Here is a 20,566-nt window from a genome sequence, read left to right as displayed (position 1 = left end):
ATAACTTGTTAATCGCCCTTTCATTTCTTTACACCAGTTTTTGAGATATCACTCATAAGCACATCATAGCCCTCAGATAACTTCCTCTCTCCTTATCGACCTGCACACAGAGCTCCTCGGGCAGCAACCTGCGGGCTGTTCCCATGGCTGGGTTCAACGTGATGTCTCCACAGCATGTGTAGCAAAAGTAGCACATTGTGAACTTCAGTCCTCCGTCTGGTTCCACGCAGGATGTGTTCAGGCACAGAACTTTTTAGTGTAGGTCACCTTTTGGCAGAAGTCAGAGCCCTACACAGTCACTGTAGGTGTGTTACGTAGGAATTATGAAACTAGATTTGAGACATGTGTATATGTGTGTATGAATACTACGTATACACTTGATTATGTACTCTGCTGCATGTATTTCACAGATGTTTGTTTGTAGGAAGAGATTTTTTAAATCCTTGTTGCTGATTCATTGCTGTTTTGATATTTCATTCGTCTCCTTTGCTTATTCTGCTTTTTTAATGCTTACTTGATTTCTCTTCTTTCGTGAATTGTTGTATTGCTTTATAAAAGCATGTTGTAACTGTTGTTTTGATTTGTGCTAACTATATTCATATATATTTGTTTTATTATTATCATTATAATATTCTAAAATAATATAAAATAAAAACATATTTTACTTTTCTCCGCCATGTCATTACACTACCACTAGTACACTTATCTTTCTCTCACACTGTGGCATGCATCATCTTTAATTATCTGTCACATGATATTGAGGTGTGGATAAATGCAGGTTTTCTTACCATATCAACCTCAGAGATGCTGTCCAAGCTCTCCACCTGAACGTCCACTCCAACAGGGATGGCAGGCCCTGCCAAACAAAAGTATATCATGAGCAAATACATGTGAAAGCAAACTGCAGGCGGTGCCGCCCAGCTGCTTTATGAGACAACTATTACATTTTTCAAGTTGGCTGCCTTCCTCCGCTCAGTTCAGAGCTGAGTGTTTCAGACACCTAGTTTCCTTCTGCCATAATTTGACTGCAGCACTTTCTATTTTGAGCATCTACTGACCTTTCTTCTAAAATGAAGAGGCTAAAAGCAATCAAGTGGGGGAAACACAAAGTGCCAAAGGACCAAACAAACAAAAAACGAACTATGTAACTTATAGGTTAAAAAAAAAAATCATCCTTTTTCACAGCACACAGATTTGCAAAAAAAAGTAAACAAATAGGACTAAAACAAAACAAAATATGAAATAACAATAAATCTTAAAAATGTGATTCTGTGAGATTAGTAACTTTTTATCAGATTATTATTATTATTTTATGTCAGGCATCTTGAAAAGCTTGCGATGAGCTGAATTCTGAAGTAAGATAGGGACCATCAAAGTGCTGTGTCCATTATTCATTTCCACCTGTATCCTTAACAGTTACACAGCTTATATTTACAATCAGTTTAGACATACTTACTCTTGTCTTTTTTGTGGGGCGGGGTCTATATATAAGTGAATTTCTTGCTGAGAAGTATTAATGTGAGTTTTGGGGACCCAAATACAGCCAATTTTTTTTAAAGCATTGGTGACACCAATTTTATTTTGTCCTGTGTGAACTCATGGTGACATTTGTACCATTTTCTCAGTGTGCTTCAACTCGTGTGGAATTCAAAAATTGGCAGCTGTCTGATTTAAGCAGTGTATAAATCAGGGATCACAACACTTTACGTAAATCCACAGGAAGTGGAACAAGTGACCCAAAAACAGATCAAACATCTGCTAAAGAGTTATTTTAATGGAAAAGAGGAAATCCAGGCATCAACTGTTCCCATGCCTTATTGATATACTGCTGGTACATCTATGTCATGGTTATGTTCATACACGTTGGGTAAAATTGAGGTCTTTTCATGATTGGTTAAATGAACCCACCTAATGAGACAGCGTTCTATTTACTGTATCCCATTCTGCTTTAACTGGATTCTGGTAAACGTTTTATATCCCTTTACTATCGCTGCCATGGCCTCTGACCTTTACATAAGGATAACAGCATTATGTATGACCCTCTCACATATCACCAGTCAGCGTGTACACACTTCATACGTTGCACATAAGTGGAGGGAAGATTTGCAGGCGATTTGAACCACTTTGCATCACTTATCTATACAGTCTGTAATCCAAGGAGATTAGCAGAGACTCTAAATGCAAGATTACAGTCATCAAAGCTCTTCAGATGAGGGTCTGGGAACGGATCTCTGCACTCTGGATTATTCTCCACCTAATGGGACAATGCCATCAAGTGTGTAGCACTTCTTGTCACATCAGGCAGAAAGGTCATCTGTTCTCACGGTGACCTGATCAACCAATGTTCAACTCAATATTAAGGCGCTATATTCATGTTCTGGAGTTTTCTAGCAGTGTGTCTGATCTGAGATACAAACTACACCAAAAAGAATGTTCTTTCTTCTAAAGAAACAATGAAAGATTGCAATGCTCAAGCTTATTCAACTGGTTCGTTGAAAGCATCTAAATCAGCAATGTCCACCTAGAGGTCAACTGGTTGGCATTCAAAGTACAAAGTAGCATTTTCAATTTCACACCTTCAGGGACTTAACGGAAAAAAGTCCAAATCAACAATTCAGAGCTGTGTTTTCTCAGCACAACGTCAAGCACATTCTTAGTGGCTGTTGGCCTCTGCCAGGGTCGTCCCTTGTCAAGGATTCTGTTCATGAAGTACACGGCGAGGATCTCAAGGCACAGTCAGGAGGAAGGAGAGTGTCAGGTTTGGGGACAGAATTGCTTTTCTGCTCTTTGCAGATAATTTGGTTCGGTTGGCTTCATCAAACCATGACTTTCAGCACACACTGGGGTGGTTTGCAGGTGAGTGGGAAGGCCCGGATAAGCAAAAGAAAATGAATGGAAAGTAATTTTATGACTGCACAATTATTGCACAGAATGTGCATATATGCTGAACATTTTGGATTTTTTTTATTTTATTCTGCAGACATGTAAAGTTTGCATATGTACAGCAGGTGAGCGGGTGAATGTGAGTCAGGTGACTGGGACTGGTGGGTTCTTCTAAGGGCATCTGGTGGACAGGTAGAGAACGGCAGGTCTGGGGGGGTTAGAGGAGAGCACATCGCCTTGAGGAAGTGAGACAGCTGAGACAGGGACAGAGAACCAGGCTAGTCAATACAAACTAACAACTAGACAGTCCTCAAGACAGAGTGAGTCTAAATCCTGTCCAAACATCCCAGCATTAGCACAACAGGAACGACTAAGCGACAAGTGTCGTTGGTTATATGACCAAGACCAGAAGTTAAGTTGAATTTGGATTCTAAAATATTAAGTCATTTGGCAATGAAAAGGTCAATCCAATGGCCTGGCACACCAAAATGGCAAGAAAGAGCCCTGAGAAAATGTGCCCAAAGAAGCAGATGAAAGCAGATGAAAGCAGATGAAAGCAGATGAAAGCAGATGAAAGCAGACAGCGCTGCTGGCCAAATGCCAGGCTGAATTTTGTTTGATTACCAATTGGTCATGTTGGTCACAGCAATTACAGTCTGCATCAAGTTGATATTAGTTCAGATTAACCAGATGGGATTTTACTGTGTTAGTCAGTACAAGTTGATTGCGTCAATGACTGTGATCAGAGAGTGATGTTGTTTACACTACGATTATGAATCAACCTGCAGGCTGCAGGCTTCTTCTACGTCTGTTTTAAAAGAGGTTCCCAATCACTGAGCCTGCACACTGAGGGAGGCATTAGCTAAACCCTCTGTGCTTGTTTCCTGTTCTGCATTCGAAAACCAATAAAGCTACAGGAAATGAGAACTTCAAAAGACTGCTTTTAGCTGTGAGTGCCAAACCAACCAGTTTACCTCTAGTTGGACGGAGCTGAAGTAATAAAAGCAGAGTATCCAGTGGATCTATCAAGACTAACAGATACACAGATACTGGAGAAAAAACAAATGGTTTTTGAAATACTTTGAGTGGCACAAAATAAATTCCATTCACTTTTATTGTGAAGGCAGAATTAATTAAAGATGTCTCAAAATCCTAAACAAACCAAACCGAAAATATCTGCAAGGAGACATACCACAGGAGGAAATTTAAATAAAGTTTATTTTTATATAATTTGTGTGAGCCAACCCCTTTGTAACAGACACTTTCATTCTTGTTGCAATCAACTCGATATTTGCACCCTTCCTTATACTGCAACTGCTGCACAACAATCTCTCTTGGGATAAATAAAGTTCTATCTTATCTTTTCACGCCAGATCTCATGAATTGCTTACAATCTCTCTGCATTGCTGAGAGTGCTGTGAAGTGATGTAGATCCAGTCAGTGACTCGGATGTTCAGAGCCTGAAACTGTATTCCGACATGTATCCAATGAACATGACAGCAGAGACAGCAGCAGCCAGTGAATCTGAGGCTTTGTTGCACCACTGACACCTCACTACAAGCTGACTAAATGATGACAGGACTGCAGAGTCTGAAGGGGCCTTTAGATTTGAACAGTGTCCCCAATCCATTTTTGGAAGTCCTGAGAGGTCTTCGCTCGCTTCCTTGTCTTCACTCCGCAGCAGTGTCCCTTTCATTCAAATGCTGTCCATGCTCGGTGACCTCTCCACACTCATTAGCCCAAAACCATGCACACACATATCTTTGTCACCTTAACCATAATGAGGAAAACAACAACTCCTGAACTGGAAAAGCACGTCATCTTTTTATAATTACTGCAGGCGTTGCCAGTGGGTTGATCAAGTTGAGTTGTTTGTTATGTGTTAATACAAATGTAATGGTATTTACATGGAAGGAGCAACTTTACTCGTTGCTCCAAGTTCATTAAATGTATGTGTTAATATGCACAAACTAAGTGGTTACAAATTAAATGAACTAGATTTTATAAACTGAAATAGATTCTATTTTATTTTGGGTTGTATATATATATATATACGTATATATATATATATGTATATATATTTATATATTCCCAAAATAAAAGGAAATTAGTATTAATATGTATATGACCAAAGTGCAATACAGCTATGGAAGTCTGTATTAACTGACAATTGTCAAAGGAAAAGGAAATGACAATGATATGGAAATGGTCTTGGAAATGGTTGACTTTGACACATTTTACGAAAAAAGGCCTCGGAGAATCCATCACTGTCGATAAGAAGTGGACGTACTTACTGTGGATACACCCAGTGGTTTGTGGACGAGTGTTTTGAAGCTCTGAGTTTTTGACATTTTGACTTTTGTCATCTTTGTTTCTGGCTGCACCATCTCGTGTTTGTTTAATCAGAAGTGACAGAAGAGGGTGGAGCTAATAAGAAAGCTAAATAAGACATTTTTCATGAAGTGATCACACTGTGAAAGGGTTAAAGTTCTAAGAAAAAAACACAGACAACTCCAAAGCAGAAAAAAACGCTGTGGTAGAGACCTGTCAATCACAAAGTATTCATACACAAAAATACAGTTTTGAAACAGGTTGCACGTTGTCAAATTGAAAACGAAATGTCCATTTTACATTTAATTTCACTGTAGCGTATATCTACTTGGAGTACACTGAACATTAACTGTATATGTTATTTCCTGTTTTCCATATCCATGATGTGCACGGGATTGGAACACTAAATATAATGATTTTTTAGTTTATTGTTTGTTTGTCAAATTCTTAGACAATTACTATAAATGACATGTTTCCCTTGCAATAGAAACTGTAAAAGTAAATAAACTGCCAGATTTTTTAATTGTGTTCTTTGACTTGGCACAGACGCAGTGTTTCGGTGTTATTGATGTTTCAAAATGAATGTAGACTGATGCCTGATTGCTTTCTTCAGTGGCTGTTATCACAAACACAGCTGGTGGATTTCTGTCTCTTCCATCTCTGTGGTTTTTAATAGAGCCAATCAAACGAGGGTGTTATCAAAACGGTTTCGCTGTACCACTGCATGGGTGTAAAAGGTTTTTGCTCGATGCTTGTAAATGCGGACAGCTCTGCCACTTAGCCTGGGTTTATTAGACCCAGCAACAAACAGCCCACCCTCACTGAATGTGTGTCAGCAACATGTATCACAGCCTTAAAGGAACAGTGTGTAGCATTTAAGGGAACTATTAGCAGAAATGGAAGATAATGTCCCTAACTATGTTTCCAGTGTATAATCACCTGAAACCAATAATCGTGTTTTCGTTAGCTTAGAATGAGTCCTTCATATCTACACAGGGAGCGGGTCCTCTTCACAGTAGCCCAGAACAGACAAACCCTCTCTAGGCAGACCGTAGTTTCACTGTAGTCCTCCGACATGCTTGGATGCCACCAAATCCTACACAGTGTCCCATTATTGTGCCAATCAATAATTGTTTTGGACAAATGGGAGTGATGTTTTTACGTACTTGAATTTGACGTATAACTGAAGCATTTTAGTGTTTTTAATTGGTCATAATGGAGGCCCTTTTCTACACATTGACAAACTTTAATGGTGTAAAGAAACCATATGCAGTAGCAGAGAACAACAATAACGTTAGTTATTAAAAGACCTGTCAATCAATTTCAGAGTGATAAAGAGTGACCAGCATAGCAGAGTGTAAAACAGTACTTGCTGGTCTTTCCTGTGCACCCTTTAACATCTGTGCATCATACATCATACGTATGAGAAGCACTGGGCTTTCAACTACCATCCATGCCATTATTAGACAGAAACTGATGTAGTATAAAGAGTCTGCTTAGAGTGGACGGGTCAAACAAACATAGGACATTCACCCAGTAAACCACTGTTCATGTCCCATGTGAAACCAAGTCAACATTCACTTATTTTAGCTTCCTTAACTCCATTTCCGTAATAAACATACTTATTTTAACCCAACCACAATCTTTTCTTAGACCTAACCAAGTAGTTTTGTTGCACAAGTAAACCCCAAAAACTAAGTAAACCTACCGTAGAAGTTTATTTTGAAAAGACACTATGCATGTAACGAGCTGAAACCGACACACTGTTCCTGACACGTCCACAACTGAACCTAGAGCTCACCATCTAATACTGATGCGGATCGGTTTATATTAGTTAGTTGAAAGCCTGGTGAGGCCAGTTAGTCTCTAACTGTGTGTGTCTGCTGTTTGCTGCTGAGCAGGTAGTGTGCAGTGGTTTTATGAGGGCTTTTTTCATAGAACACAGCTGCCTGCTGAGTAAAAAGGCTCTGTAGAGCTGAGAGGGACTGCAGACTTCTCTGTGAGTTTGCAGCCTTTAAGAAAAATCATAGCATTTGCAAATCTGGTTGTTATTCTCATAATTTCATACATTTTTGACCTTTGCTCTGATATTTTACTCGCCACCCACTTTTTGAAAATTTGGCAGACTCTAGCAAGAACATCAATCAAGATATCAAAAACTTAATTCTGACGGAAATCCTCTTCACGTAAATTAAAATTCACAGAAGTATAGGAAGTAGTCCATAGGGCACTGTGTGTTCACCACAATGTATGGAAATACACAGTAAAAAAAAGAAGAAAGAAGAAGTTATCAAGACCAAATTGTCATAATGCACAACATACAATACAACAATATGAGAGTATCAAAGTACCTTCACCAAGACTGGATGCACTTTTTTTGCACGTTTGTTTTTCTGTGTCTGTTCTTCAGTTGGGATAAAGTGTCATTGCGGGGTAACAGCTGCCTAATGGCTTAACAGATTGGTGCCTTTGCTAATCTAAGCTGTAAACAGGAGGAACCGCTGCCAGCTTAATCTGCTCATCTCTGCTGGAGTGGGGCCTGCCATGCAGCCATAGGCAGTGCTAGGCTAGGCTAACACTGCAGGCAAGCTGAAATAGACTGGGTGAAGCTAGCGGCTAAAGCTCGACTCCACCTCAAATCAAGCCGACGTCAACAGATGGTATCTGGGTGCTACTGACCCATCCATCAGTGAGCTCTGTTTAAAGCTTAAGCTACGCAAAAAGGAAAGAAAAACGGTGGTTATTACTGTGAGCTCATGTCCCCTCACAGATGACAAACAGGGATAGCATGTCACTATGGTGATCGGGGATAAAGTAAACAACACATTTCTGTTGTTGGCATTTGATAAGCTGAACATCTTCTCGTGCCAATTCAATTATGCACACATTTAAAAGTGACATAGTTTAACTTGGTTTGGAATGATGAAGCGGCAGTGATCCTAATCAATAGTGTTACATTTTCCTTTAATGTACAGTAGCAAGCTTGATACGATCTGCTAATTGAATCTCCACACTTGTGACATCAAACTGTGGCAGCAGCAGTCACAGCCCTGATGTTTGGTGGATATTATGCGATTATATTTTTAGACTTGTGGGGGATGATTTTCAGTCATGTCAATTCAATTAGTTTTGAGTTGAGAGCCTTTAAATGAAATATAAAAATTGTTATACTTTCTGTGCATTTCAGTGGTGCGGCAATGCCCCTTGAACCTCTTCATCAAGACTAAAAGATTAAAAACTGCTCATAGGCAAAGTTGACAGATTGAGGATGCAGCAGGGAGTCACCAAAGACCCACAGCTCTGTTGAATTTCCCTGGATAAGTAAAGAAGAAAAAGGTACTTAACATCCCTGTCCTTGTTTTACCTTCCAATGCCAATTGGTATCAACATAAGAATCACCTATCCTATTCTAAGAAATCCTATTTAACTAGAAAGGAGCACTCAGTAGAGTGCAGATGTCCGCCAGTGATGTGACTGCCAACGACCAATGTTGTATTGTGTGATTGAATGAACACAACCACTGCTGTAAAGCGTCGTCAAACCGACGTCATTCAACTCAAAATCGAGCGGCTATGTAACGTTTTTCAAGCAATGGGCTCGATGTCGTCTTATAATACACTTTATACAATCATGCCAAAACACAAAACCACTAGCTTCTCAACACAATCACTGAGGATTTCCTTCATTGCTCATTCTGACAAGTGTTCCTGCAGTTACTATGTCTGATTACACCAGTCCACTTGTCAACAGAGGAGGTACATTAGGATGCTTTCAAGTAAAAATGAGTAGTGGGCAAAGGTGAATTATATTGTTATCATGATGTGTTCAAATGTAATCTCGTGAAATGTACTTTTAGCAAGAAACTTAAATAATTCCATTTGTTTGAAGGAGATGCCACTATGGAGCCAGGTCTCTGTGAAGACGTGGGCACAACAGACCAGACTTCCTATTGCTGGGTTAACCAGAATGTTCCTGCTACCAGACATTAGCCAGGAGCAGATTGGGTTTATTATTAAACACCATAATGGTTGGTTAGTTATTGATTACAAAGATGTTCTATTACACTCCAATACATGTAGAGTATACAGGCTTGACACCAATGTGAGCCTCTATATGGCACGGCAACAGGAAATGAACTGGGACACATCTGGAATGTTTGTATTTGCAACTATGAAATGGTCTGATTACAATCGCACCATATTCATCTGATCCGTTAATATGAAAATGTTACAGCTTTTAACTCAAATAGAGAAGGTATCCGTTGGAAGTTTTGTGGTTCAATACATTGCATGTCATTTTTCTCAGCCTAAGACAGACCCACTCTCATTGAATCCAGCAGTGTCCTCGGTAAAGGATACATTTAAGTAACCGCGACCTCCAGTGAATCTGCAACACTGCTAAGCCATCACAGTTTCTGAAATGCACACAGTGGCTTTGGTATACAGTTAACAGATCGTAACATGAGTCGCTCCGAGCCCATACATCAAATTATCTGTCCGATTGGCTTTCTCCCTCTTTCCCTTCTGCATGGATTAACAACAAGCTTAATGTGTTATTTTACCGAGGATTAAGAGCAAAAATACACCCCTCACGTTAGCTCCACTGAAAGACAGGCCACATCTTACTTTGATCCAGACCTTTAAGATTGTGTATTTGTACTCTGTAAATGTAACAGTCTTGCAGTGTACACAGTATGTACTCATCAGTACCACTAATGGTGAGATCAAGGGCCTGCATTACAAACTGGGGATGTGAGATTTGAAAGCCGGAGCCGTTTACCAGGCAGGGTGGGACTGATAAAAAATGCTATTGGTTGCATTATGGGAAATGCTGGATCAAGTGTTAGGTAAGTACTAGGAGTCTGTATGTCAGGATATCATAGCCTCTACCGGATTGATTGAGCATTTTTCTAGAAAAGATATGAATCTTGAAAGTTCCACAGCTAAGGAAGTGCAAAATGTAACTGTTTTAGAGAGCTTAATAGGACAGCATTCGCAATACCACGACCCTGAAATCAAAGCAGCTAAACGGACTTCTGCCATCTTTCATTTCATTATTTACCTGTGCTTTTCGTGCTGTGACAAGTCAAATGTATTTTTGGGTTCAAGTCAAACAAAATCAAAAAAGGAATTTCAAGTTAAGCGTTGAATCTAAGCTTTTGGCCTATTAGGTGATCCTGAGCATGGATATATCCATCATTCACAGTCTGATCCAACACAGAGCAAGATCCCCTTGAAAACCATTGGCCAGATACATTTTATAAGTATTTTATACTCAGATTCCTGGTCCCCTGAAGAAAAATCTGAATTATTTTGGCTGTCCCCCTGTCCTTTCAGCTCATTGGGTCAGAGTTTCCCCTTGACCAACAATTTTTTCCATGGCAAGCTTTCTTAAAAAGTAATGCCTAGATGTCCATAAATAGTACCTTGTGGTACTATTCCTCACAATGGGGGGAATACTGGTAGGCTCCCCGGAGTTTAAAGAGGTATTGTGTCAAGCATCGAGATCTTTGTCAGACAAACCTTGATGGTTTAAAAGATTGCTTTCCTAACTATTGGGAGCTTGGAATATGTATGTACAGAGATTTTTTTAGTTCAATATGGTAATGTCTGGCACATGTACCCAACTGGGATTGTACTATGGAACAGTAAATGTATTAGACCCCAGACCATGCAGTACAAAATGTTTGGTATATGACAACCTTTATACACCCTGTGACCCAAACAGATGGTTACATCTACTACTCACAAGCACTCACAAGAACAGAAATTCTAATGTTACCCACAAAGTTTTGGCAGCGCACCAGTTTTTATCTCTTTGCTGTAGCAAAGACGTTCCAGAAAGGAGACACCCCACGGAGAGTCAGCTTCCGGTATCTGTGTCACATGCTACTGCCGCTTTAGGCGGGGCAGTGGCAAAAACAATTTTTGAACGCACAAATCAGGAGAAAATGTACTTTGTCCCACGCCATGACCACCCGAAGACAGTAAGTGTTCATACCACCTAAACCATTGGCGGCGCTTATAATGCGTCATTGTTATCATAGAGCATCTCTGGCTGTAGCCTGCTAGTTGACTTAGCCTGGTTTGCGTGGTTAGTCAAGGTCAATGGACAATGATTTGTGTCAAACTAATCACTTGAATGTGTGATTTAGTGGAACGTGACAAAAACAGCCTGGACGGTGAGTTCAGATAGCCTCCCACTGCAGAGTCAGACCGTGCCAAAGTAACGATCAATCCTAAAAGTGTTTATCGCTGTATAAATGTGACCACACCAGATCGTAGACACAAGTGCTTGAGCCCCGCAGCAATGTGCCTTTACATGTGCATTTTGGTCAGTCTGTTGCACAAGCTGCAGTTCAGGGATTATCGACAGCCTTACGATGGGGCAATATATTACAGATATTTGTGAGATTCAAAATAAGAAGGATAATAACTTAAAACTTCAAATACAGTCCAACCTTTGGTTGTATTGGTTATGATAATGTTGTACTCACTAAAAGTAATCGCTAAAAACTTGGAAAAGCAGGATCATTATTGCTGAAAATAAATCCAACGAGGCCCAAAACAACAAGTTGTGATAAACCAAAGTTGTTCCTTTATTAAACGCAACTTGATATCTATACAACACCAAGCTGCTGTTTTGGGTCCGAGTCTGTTATTGACTTGCCTTTGTGGAGGAAGGTTGGGCAGTGTTGGGGGCATTTTAAATTGTCAGACTCTTTCATTCTGATGCGGCTAAGCCACTAGCTTACTAATCTGTTTTGATAGAAAAAGCAAAGCATTATTCAATATAAAAAAACCTATGGGTATAATCACATCTGGAGGGGGCAGATCTTTCTAGGGAAACAGGATGGAGTAAGAGACTCTTATACTCTTATACTAATGCGACTCCAGCCGTGTATCCTGAGCTGGGACTGTGTGACTGTACCCGGGCTATTTTTAGTCCCATTTCCACTGTGACCTCCTGCTACCTTCTCTGTCTCACTTAACCTCACTAAATGGCGGTTACAACAGGGTACAACTTCAGACAAAGAAGATTTAGCAGAAGATTTATTCCTTTGTCGCCATATTTTAGATCAGGGATGTGGGTTCATCTCATGAATGCTCGGTCAAGTTTTGAGCAGTTCTACAAGCACCATGGGATTGCTCAAAAGAATGATAAGAGACAGTTCTTAGCATATCAACATGGACCCAGCCTTGAACTAAGTATTGGAATGATAAAATACCACTTTCTCTCATTTTTACTCATGCCATGAAAAGACATCAAGACACAAAAAAAAAGTGTTTGCAACATCTTGTGAACTGGGTTTTTAGATCTCACACTAAACAACACCAGTTTGGGTGTTAAATAACTTAAAAACCCAGAAGAGGCATTGATAAAAAGCTTTGGATCAAGTTTTTCTTGTCTGTTATTTGCAGTCACAAGAGCTGTAGGATACAGATGCTTCATGCTTTGAGATGATTCCAGTTGGAGACATGAGGGCGGATAGAAGTGCTGACATGCAATAGGTTTTTCAAGCTTTCGGGAGGACAGGTCACGCACACCCAGGTCAATGTGTACCCTCTTCCCTCCATCCCTGTCTTCATGCAGGTCGCTTCTAGTTCCAGGTATCACATCTGACAGGATTAAAGGAGCACTCCAACAGTTATTTATGCCTCCGCGCCGGCAATAGCATTTAAGTGTGTGGGTTGTCTGTCCGCCTGTCTTAACGTCTTATCCATTCTCGTGGACGCGATATCTCAGGAACGCCTGGAGGGAATTTCTTCAAATATGGCATAGAGGTACCTGGAGGATAGACTGATGAGATTTTGGTGGTCAAAGGTCACCTTGACATTGCATACGTCCCATTCTTGACGACATCTTATAAAGGAATTTCATTAAATCTGTCACAAACGTCCACTTGGACTCAAGGATGAACGGAATATGAATGGTCAAAGGCCATGGCCGCTGTGCCGTCACAAAACTCATTTTTAACTCAAGAATTCATATGCTAATTATGACAATGTCACACAAAAGTCGAATAGGATAAAAGCATCAAGTGATGATAATTTGGACTAACATGTATGTAAACTGCAACATGACTGGTTGGTGGAGGCATAACTACTCAGCTTGTGAGTATAATGTCTTCTGTGGCTATGGTCATGTCTGAGAAAAGTAACCTTGAGGATACACCCTGAAGATGTCATCGTGATATCATCAGGGTTATAAACTTGGCTACAAAACAGAAAAGAACAACACTGGATGTTGGATGTACGCCAATACCAATATAAATATTTAAGAGCTACAAAGAACTATTGAATACAAAGTCTATTGGCAATGTATTCCTTTTTTAGTACATAAACCCATAATGTTATTATTTTTTAAATATTATTCCTGAAATTTGATTCCTGAAAGAATGCGACAAGGATATGTAGTGAGAGGGAAAATGAGTACAGGAAACAAGAAAGATAGTTCTCCCTACGCAATGAGGACACTGTGTGACACAACACATATTTAGCATTTCTGTACTGATTTCTTCTTACTTATATAAAGTAACATATCATCGCCGTAGAGTGGAAACCTTCAAAACCGTTAAAAAATGCAAAGAAATTGCGTTGTTGTTAATTGGGCGACGAGGTACGAGAGAGGGCTGCTGTTAAGCTCACACTCAGAGCTGCCAGCCACCTTTAACCCAGGCTTTTCCAAGCCGACCTAGAATCAGCAGTTGCTGAGCCTTATAGAGGAAATGACCCCAGCGAGGGCCAGCTGGCACCGGAAAGAGGTCCCATGAGGGGATCCTTCCACACCGAGCAGCCGTCCCTAACCCGCCAGGTTGAATCCCTCGGGCAGGCTGCTGTTGAGAAGTGTACAAATATTTGCAAAAACACCTGCATTCTGCATGATGTATTGTGCAATGAAATTAAAATTAAATCTGCTTTTCAGTGTCTATTTCTAAATACATGCATAATAAGAGATGTGTATCTGAAAATAATGTAGAAAAATGAAATGAAATGATAAATAAAAATGAACACACCTGAGTCATAAGGGCCTAACTGTTTCAAACAAAGATATTTGTCCTGTTCTGCTGCTTAGATCGATACTGTTAATCGACAAAACCCCGACTTCAACGTCCTCTTACTAGCATTTTCCAGAGCTTTTGACCACATCACTGATGGTCTTCAACAGTAAACGGAGTTGAGATGAGATGTGATCAAAAGCTCAAGAAAAAGCTGTTAAGTGGACCTTGAGTTTGCGTCCATGTATGTTTGTGATCTTGAATAAATGCCTGCAGAGTACGTATACAACAGGAAAATCATATCTAAAAATAACAGGAGAGCATTCCACACCCACCTCCAAACGCCGGCCTCATGGTGAAGTCATGATCGTCCACTTTGAGCAGCTGCTCCGTCTTCGTTTTGCGAGACTTCGTCACATCTGGAGGCTTCTTTGCCAAGGAGCTAGAGAACGATGACATTCACGGTTAGAGGGCAGGAACTAGGTTTTTGGTTTTGAAAAGATAATAAGCAACGCACCGACACATACAGGTTCAATCTGATGTGACAACCAAAACAAGAACTGCATAAATGTATCATTTATTTACAACCGGTTTCTTCTCTTCTCACCTTAAATGTTGTAGTGCATTAGAGACCACAGTAAAAGTCTCCCTTTTCAAAAAAAACAATAAAATGTCAGCGGTTAAAAGGTCACGCAGAAACTAATCATTTCTTGGTAGAGTTTTAGGAATGTCGATATCAACCATGTGCTCAAGCAAAACAGTTACTCTGGCTGCACGCAGTGAGCATTCTTCCGTTGAAAAGATGTTTAAAAGACGTCGACGCCCACCGTTGAATAAGCGTTCAGAATTGGTTCAAAAGTGAACGTTTTTTAGCCGACTATTTATAGAGTTTTCAACGGCCAGATGTCAACGGGATTTGCAATACTACAATTTTTCGTCCTCTACATTGTGCTAATAATAGTATATCATCATTTTAGAGGCTTACTAAGAAACCACATCCACATTTATCAGTTGAAAGCCAGTATTGGAAATCCCCTTGAAATCTGGTCTAAACGTGAACGTTTAAACAACGTCTATATATAGTCAGTGAAAAAACTTTCACTTTTGAACCACTTTTAACCTGATTTCACCATCGAAATGCTCTCAGATCAATATGTAGCAACTACATGACATAGTCATAGTAACACATCAGTTTCCACTTACAGGACAAAAGACCAAGTGACACAGGCAACAGTTCATTTGTATTTATTAAGCGCAATATAAATATAACAAACATCGTTCTTTATATACAACCATAATCTCTCTTTCCTGATTTAAACGTCATTGTCAAAGCCACACAGGAGCCGGTTTCAGAAGATCTGACATATTTTCAACGTGGACATCTGTAAATAAAACAAATATTAGAAAAACATATTGACTTTTGGACCAGTTATGAATATCTTTTCACCAGAAACCATAGACGTCTTTTAAACGTGTTGTGAATGGAACGATGCTGACCTGGATATTACACAGTATATACCAGGGTATTCAATTAAAATTCCGAAAGGTCCAGATTGAGAAAATCTCCTCGTGCAAAGGTCCGGAACATTACAATAATATCTAACTTATTATATTTAATAAGTTAATGAATAGTAATATTATTATATAATAATATTTAATTAGACTCCTGATATCATCTGTTAAATGAAGCTTTCTTTTTCTTGGAAGTTGTCGGCTCTTCTTCTGTCTCCTTAGTGGCCTTTTCCTCTTTGCAAAGAAGCTCTCCAGAAGTTATTTACTCATTTTCGCTAGTTTGCGGGCTTCATTTTTGAGGTAACGTATCACGTGACCGAGACGAGCGTCTTGACATGTCACGATGCACAGGCGGATGAAATTGGGAAAGAATCCGGTAATTTTTCAAAATAAAACTTCTTTCAGACTCTGATAATCAATAAAACGGAAATAGTATAATATGTATTCTTACTGTGCGGCCCGGTACCAAATGACCCGGTGGGTGGGGACCACTGGTTTAGACCACACGTTGTGTTAAATCACCTCTGAGGACAGACGGGCTTTACATGGCGAAGCTATACCAGACAGATACATGTTCTCTCCACCACCAAGAGATACACGTGCTGCTCTGCTTGAGCACCAAGTCTTTTCATCTCTCATTGAAGTTTGTGTTTCGCGTGACAATAATTAGAAAAATGGGATTAATGTTTTGTCATGCTCATGCTGTTATTATGCTCTGAGAGAGTTGTTGTGATTCGCTTCCTCAAGGATTTTTATCACGGCTCACACTGTGATTGAACTCATCAGCCCATACTCGACTTGTTGTGTGGGTGGTTTGATTCCAACAAGTCCTCTAAAGTACTTTGTTTGCAACGACCCTTAAGATTGATCATTTTCTATCAGCAGGTCAACATTGCTTGTGAATTCCTTGCATTACCTACATTACTAATAACTATTTCTGATCTCACCACGATGGTTTGGTTAGATTCAGCCATAAAAAGGCCAAACAGAGTTAAGGAAGCATGGATGCAACCACCACTAGGCAAAGGTTCCAACAGAAAGTGTATTTTAAAGCTTAAGGTAACTACCGTTATAATTTATATTAATATAATGAAGACAAATCTTCAATGAACATAAATGGAAAGTCGCAAAAATGTTGATACTGAACCTATTAGAACTGTCAAAATATCTGATTTTAAATGTTCGTTGTGACAACAACAGCATTTGTAAAAAATAATGTATGATTATTCTGTGGCAGCACTATTGATTTTATTGACAAACATTAATTTCTGATATGCTATTTGTGTGTAGCGTTGTATTGAGTGTCTTGAATGTTCCTTATGGTATATCTTGTATTATGTCTTTTCCTTTTACTGTGTTATTGTCTTGTCCTTGTTTGACCTGCCAAGGGACTGCAGATGCAAATTAGCTTAAGCTACAATCTGGTACAGTGCATCGAATGGTGACATTAATGTTTAAACTGTACATGGTCCCTTTTAAATAAAAAAAAAAAATAAAAAAAAGAAATTCAAGGTAGGTGGTCATAGTTTAATACCATAGACTGAATATAAGAAGTAGACGTAGTTTGTGGACTACGGTTTAAAGCCTCAAATTCTAAATCTTGGCCATCATTATTTTGGGCTGTCGAACGAACGCTGAATAAATCAATTGCAGGTGACCAATATGTATCAATTACCTTTCATGAAGTGAAAACACGCTGTGAAAGGGTGAAAGTTCTTAGACGAAAACACAGACAACTCTCAGACGGACAACGCCGTGGTAGCGACCTGTCAATCACTGTGTAGCCCCGCCCTAAAGCATCCCCTGCTTTATGGTCTGTTTGACTTTAAATGGACCATCATTTACTAAATGAATATCATGCTGTGTTGAAGAAGACTTGAAACTAGAGATTGAGACCATAAACTCATGTTTACAATGTTTACTGAGGTAATAAATCAAGAGAGAAGTAGAGTCATTTTCTCATAGACTTCTATACAACCAGAGGAGTCGCCCCCTGGTGGACAGTAGAGAGAATGCAGGTTTAAGGCACTTCTGCATTGGCTTCACTTTTCAGAACCAAAGGGTTGCTGTCTGTTCAATACAGACAAAGCTTACAGTGGCTTGATGCACAATACACAACATATTTATTAACATGCAACAAAATCCGTAACCTTTACCAAAGTGCTTTTGTTGCCTAAAGTTAACTACAAGCTGGACCTCAGAACCCTCGTCCACCTTCCTGCTAAAAGCCTTTCCTGTTTTTGGCATTTTCTGAAACAGCGATACTGATCACGGGGAGCAATCTCTTTGATTCCCAGATCCTGCTAATACTGCGACAATTTCCCCCAAACTAAGCATCAAAACAACTTGCTTTCAAAAAGACATGTATTTTGTGATCTGCTGCCTCAATCAGAAGGACTACATTGTTTGAAACTATTGAGAGGTAAACAGGTGGGGTCAGCGCAGTCTGCCCGGGGATTCAACTCGGTGACCTGAAAGACAGTGAACTATGCCGGGGTAACTCTGGTGGAGGCCCATAGTGGTCCTGACGTGCAAACCGGTCGTCTGATCTGGGTATAGGGAAAGACTAATTTAATCAGCCACGCCCCCCACGCCAGATCAAGGCCAAAAGTCTGAAACTGAAAAAATACGATCTGAATGTGAAAAAAAGATTTTAAACAGAAACATTTTTTTGAACTGTAAAAGATAAGATCTGAATCTGACATCAACTATCAAAATATATATGAAAGTATATATTATATATCAATATTTTATTCAAAACAATTCCAGAATTGAATACATTTTAGTTTGAATACATTGCTGTATTTTTCAATGTTCAAGACCAAAACTTAAGCTTTCGGGTTCAATTGTTTTTTTTCAAATGAACAAAGCTATTGGCCTGGATTTGGCTCCATACTCCCAAAGCAAATACGTCTGTTACAGCATACAACAATAGGAATCATATAAAAAGAAAAACCTTACTAGGAAAGATCATGGTCATAGCTAAAAGTGGACATGTGATGTGAAACCAAAGCTGACTATTGGTAGCAGTTAGAGCAGTGCTGTCCAACATTAGAGTGCAACCCTGTCTCCTACAAAATTACATTCCTATTCACACCAAACTGCATTCTAAATTATGTTTCAAGCGGAAACATATTTTCCACACACGCGTGAATTACAACAAAACAAAAGCGCAACAAAAAATATCTTGATTGTGATTAGGAAACAGAGCTACTTGGTTATGTTTAGTAAAAATGTCATAGTTTCACAAAGACTCAAACTGAGGTCTCCTGGGTGACAGTTCTGTTTATTGACTTAACCATCCAACTGCGGACTTCACTGACTTTGATCTGAAACGTATTTGTGATATGTCAAAATCAAATATGTTTCCCTCGAAACTTAATTGGCAATGCACTTTTGTTCTTTGGGAACTTATTGTCTTGAAGACCAGGCAATTCCAGGTCCAGTCATCAACCCTGGCCTCCACCCTTCAAGGTTTTGAGGCTCGATGTCAGCATCAATGTCACATTTCCCACAGCCACAAGTGGCCCTTTGTCTGGTTCTGTTAACATAATAATCTGGAGAGGTCTCGGAGACTATGACGGTGTCCTTCTGAACCTCAGAGTTTTTGCATGCAGCTCCCCCACCATCAGTGTATGACTGTGTGTGGGTGAATGCTCGGCAGAGCACTGAAAAAACTGCAGTCCGTTAACCATTTAAAATACAGCCCATGCCGTTTGAATTTGCTTTATTTTAACCTTTCTTGTCGTATTTTTTTTTACGATTTCCACTCCTTCTATGTGATAGATGAATCAATAAATAGGACTTTTGCAAACAATCCTGCAAACATACACAAACTGTTGCATTACCATTACCAAGATGTCATCATCAGAGATCCACTTCTGACACACCTTATTTCTGCATTACGCAAACTTCACAACGTTGCTTTTTTTTACCAAACCAGGCAAGAAAAACATCATTTTATGGCTAAAATAACACAGAGAAAAAAATTGGTTTTATACCATTTTGATAAAACACACATTTCACCCAACATATACTTCACAATGCATTTTTGAATATCTGCAGGTCATTTGGCTCCATCTATTGACTTCTGTTGCTTGTAATTGTTATTTTCTATTCATGATTATGGAAAATGTAGATCATTCTAAATGATATGACAAGTGATCCATGAGCTCCACTACTCTCAAGCATCAGTTCAACAATGTCCATTTACCTACTGACTATTACCTGACACATTTAGTGATGATGTCAATTCAATTAATATAACTTGTATCTGTATCTCCGTGGTATCTGCACATCTCTGCACATCTCTAAAAACGTGTTGATCCTAAATTTGTCTTCCACTTACATGCCATGTTTCTGGGTCTCCACAGTGCCGGTCCATCTCCGCACCCGGTGGATGTGCTTACGGCATTCGGCAGTTGCAACCAGACACAAAAGTAAAATCAGAGGTTTGGTCAAATAAGGCATTTTGGCGGCGCTAATCCTCAGGTGAGTCCCTTGAAAGCCCCTCTCGGTCGGTTCATTCCAGCAGGGCTCGACCGGCAGCGCATGGTTCCTCAGCAGAGGATGGACGCGTCCTCGCTCATGGCAACAGACTCTCTGCCGTGCGGCGGCTGCAGGAGAGGAACGCGCCTGTTTGCACGATGCTATACACTGTGTGCACTTATCCTCACGCGAGAGAGCGAGCGAGTGAGTGAGAGTGAGAGAGAGAGAGAGAGAGAGAGAGAGAGAGAGAGAGAGAGGCTGAACATCTGTAGCCTACAGGCTAGGGGGGAACTCACACACACACACGCACACACACACAGATTATGTGCAGCCTGGCATGACACAACAAGAGAG

At 39.8% G+C, this 20,566-nt stretch overlaps 1 protein-coding gene across 1 annotated transcript in view; it reads right to left on the bottom strand.

Moving 5' to 3' along the window:
* The window catches only part of gabrr2a (gamma-aminobutyric acid type A receptor subunit rho2a), a gene marked incomplete at its 3' end in the record, with an annotated part of 35,976 nt that extends 15,779 nt beyond the window's left edge, over positions 1–20,197 (bottom strand). The window contains exons 1-3 of the mRNA XM_079174965.1: positions 20,073–20,197; positions 14,548–14,654; positions 789–856 (exon numbers count right to left, since the gene is read on the bottom strand). Coding sequence (XP_079031091.1) covers positions 789–856; positions 14,548–14,654; positions 20,073–20,194 — 297 coding nt within the window. The 5' untranslated portion in view covers positions 20,195–20,197. The remainder of the gene's footprint in view (positions 1–788; positions 857–14,547; positions 14,655–20,072) is intronic.
* Between the last annotated feature and the right edge of the window lie 369 nt (positions 20,198–20,566).

This window comes from Pholis gunnellus, assembly GCF_910591455.1.
Source record: "Pholis gunnellus genome assembly, chromosome: 15".
In the NCBI taxonomy this organism is placed as follows: domain Eukaryota; kingdom Metazoa; phylum Chordata; class Actinopteri; order Perciformes; family Pholidae; genus Pholis; species Pholis gunnellus.
The sequence above is the reverse complement of the archived record's forward strand: the minus strand, read 5'-3'. Positions and strand labels throughout refer to the sequence as shown.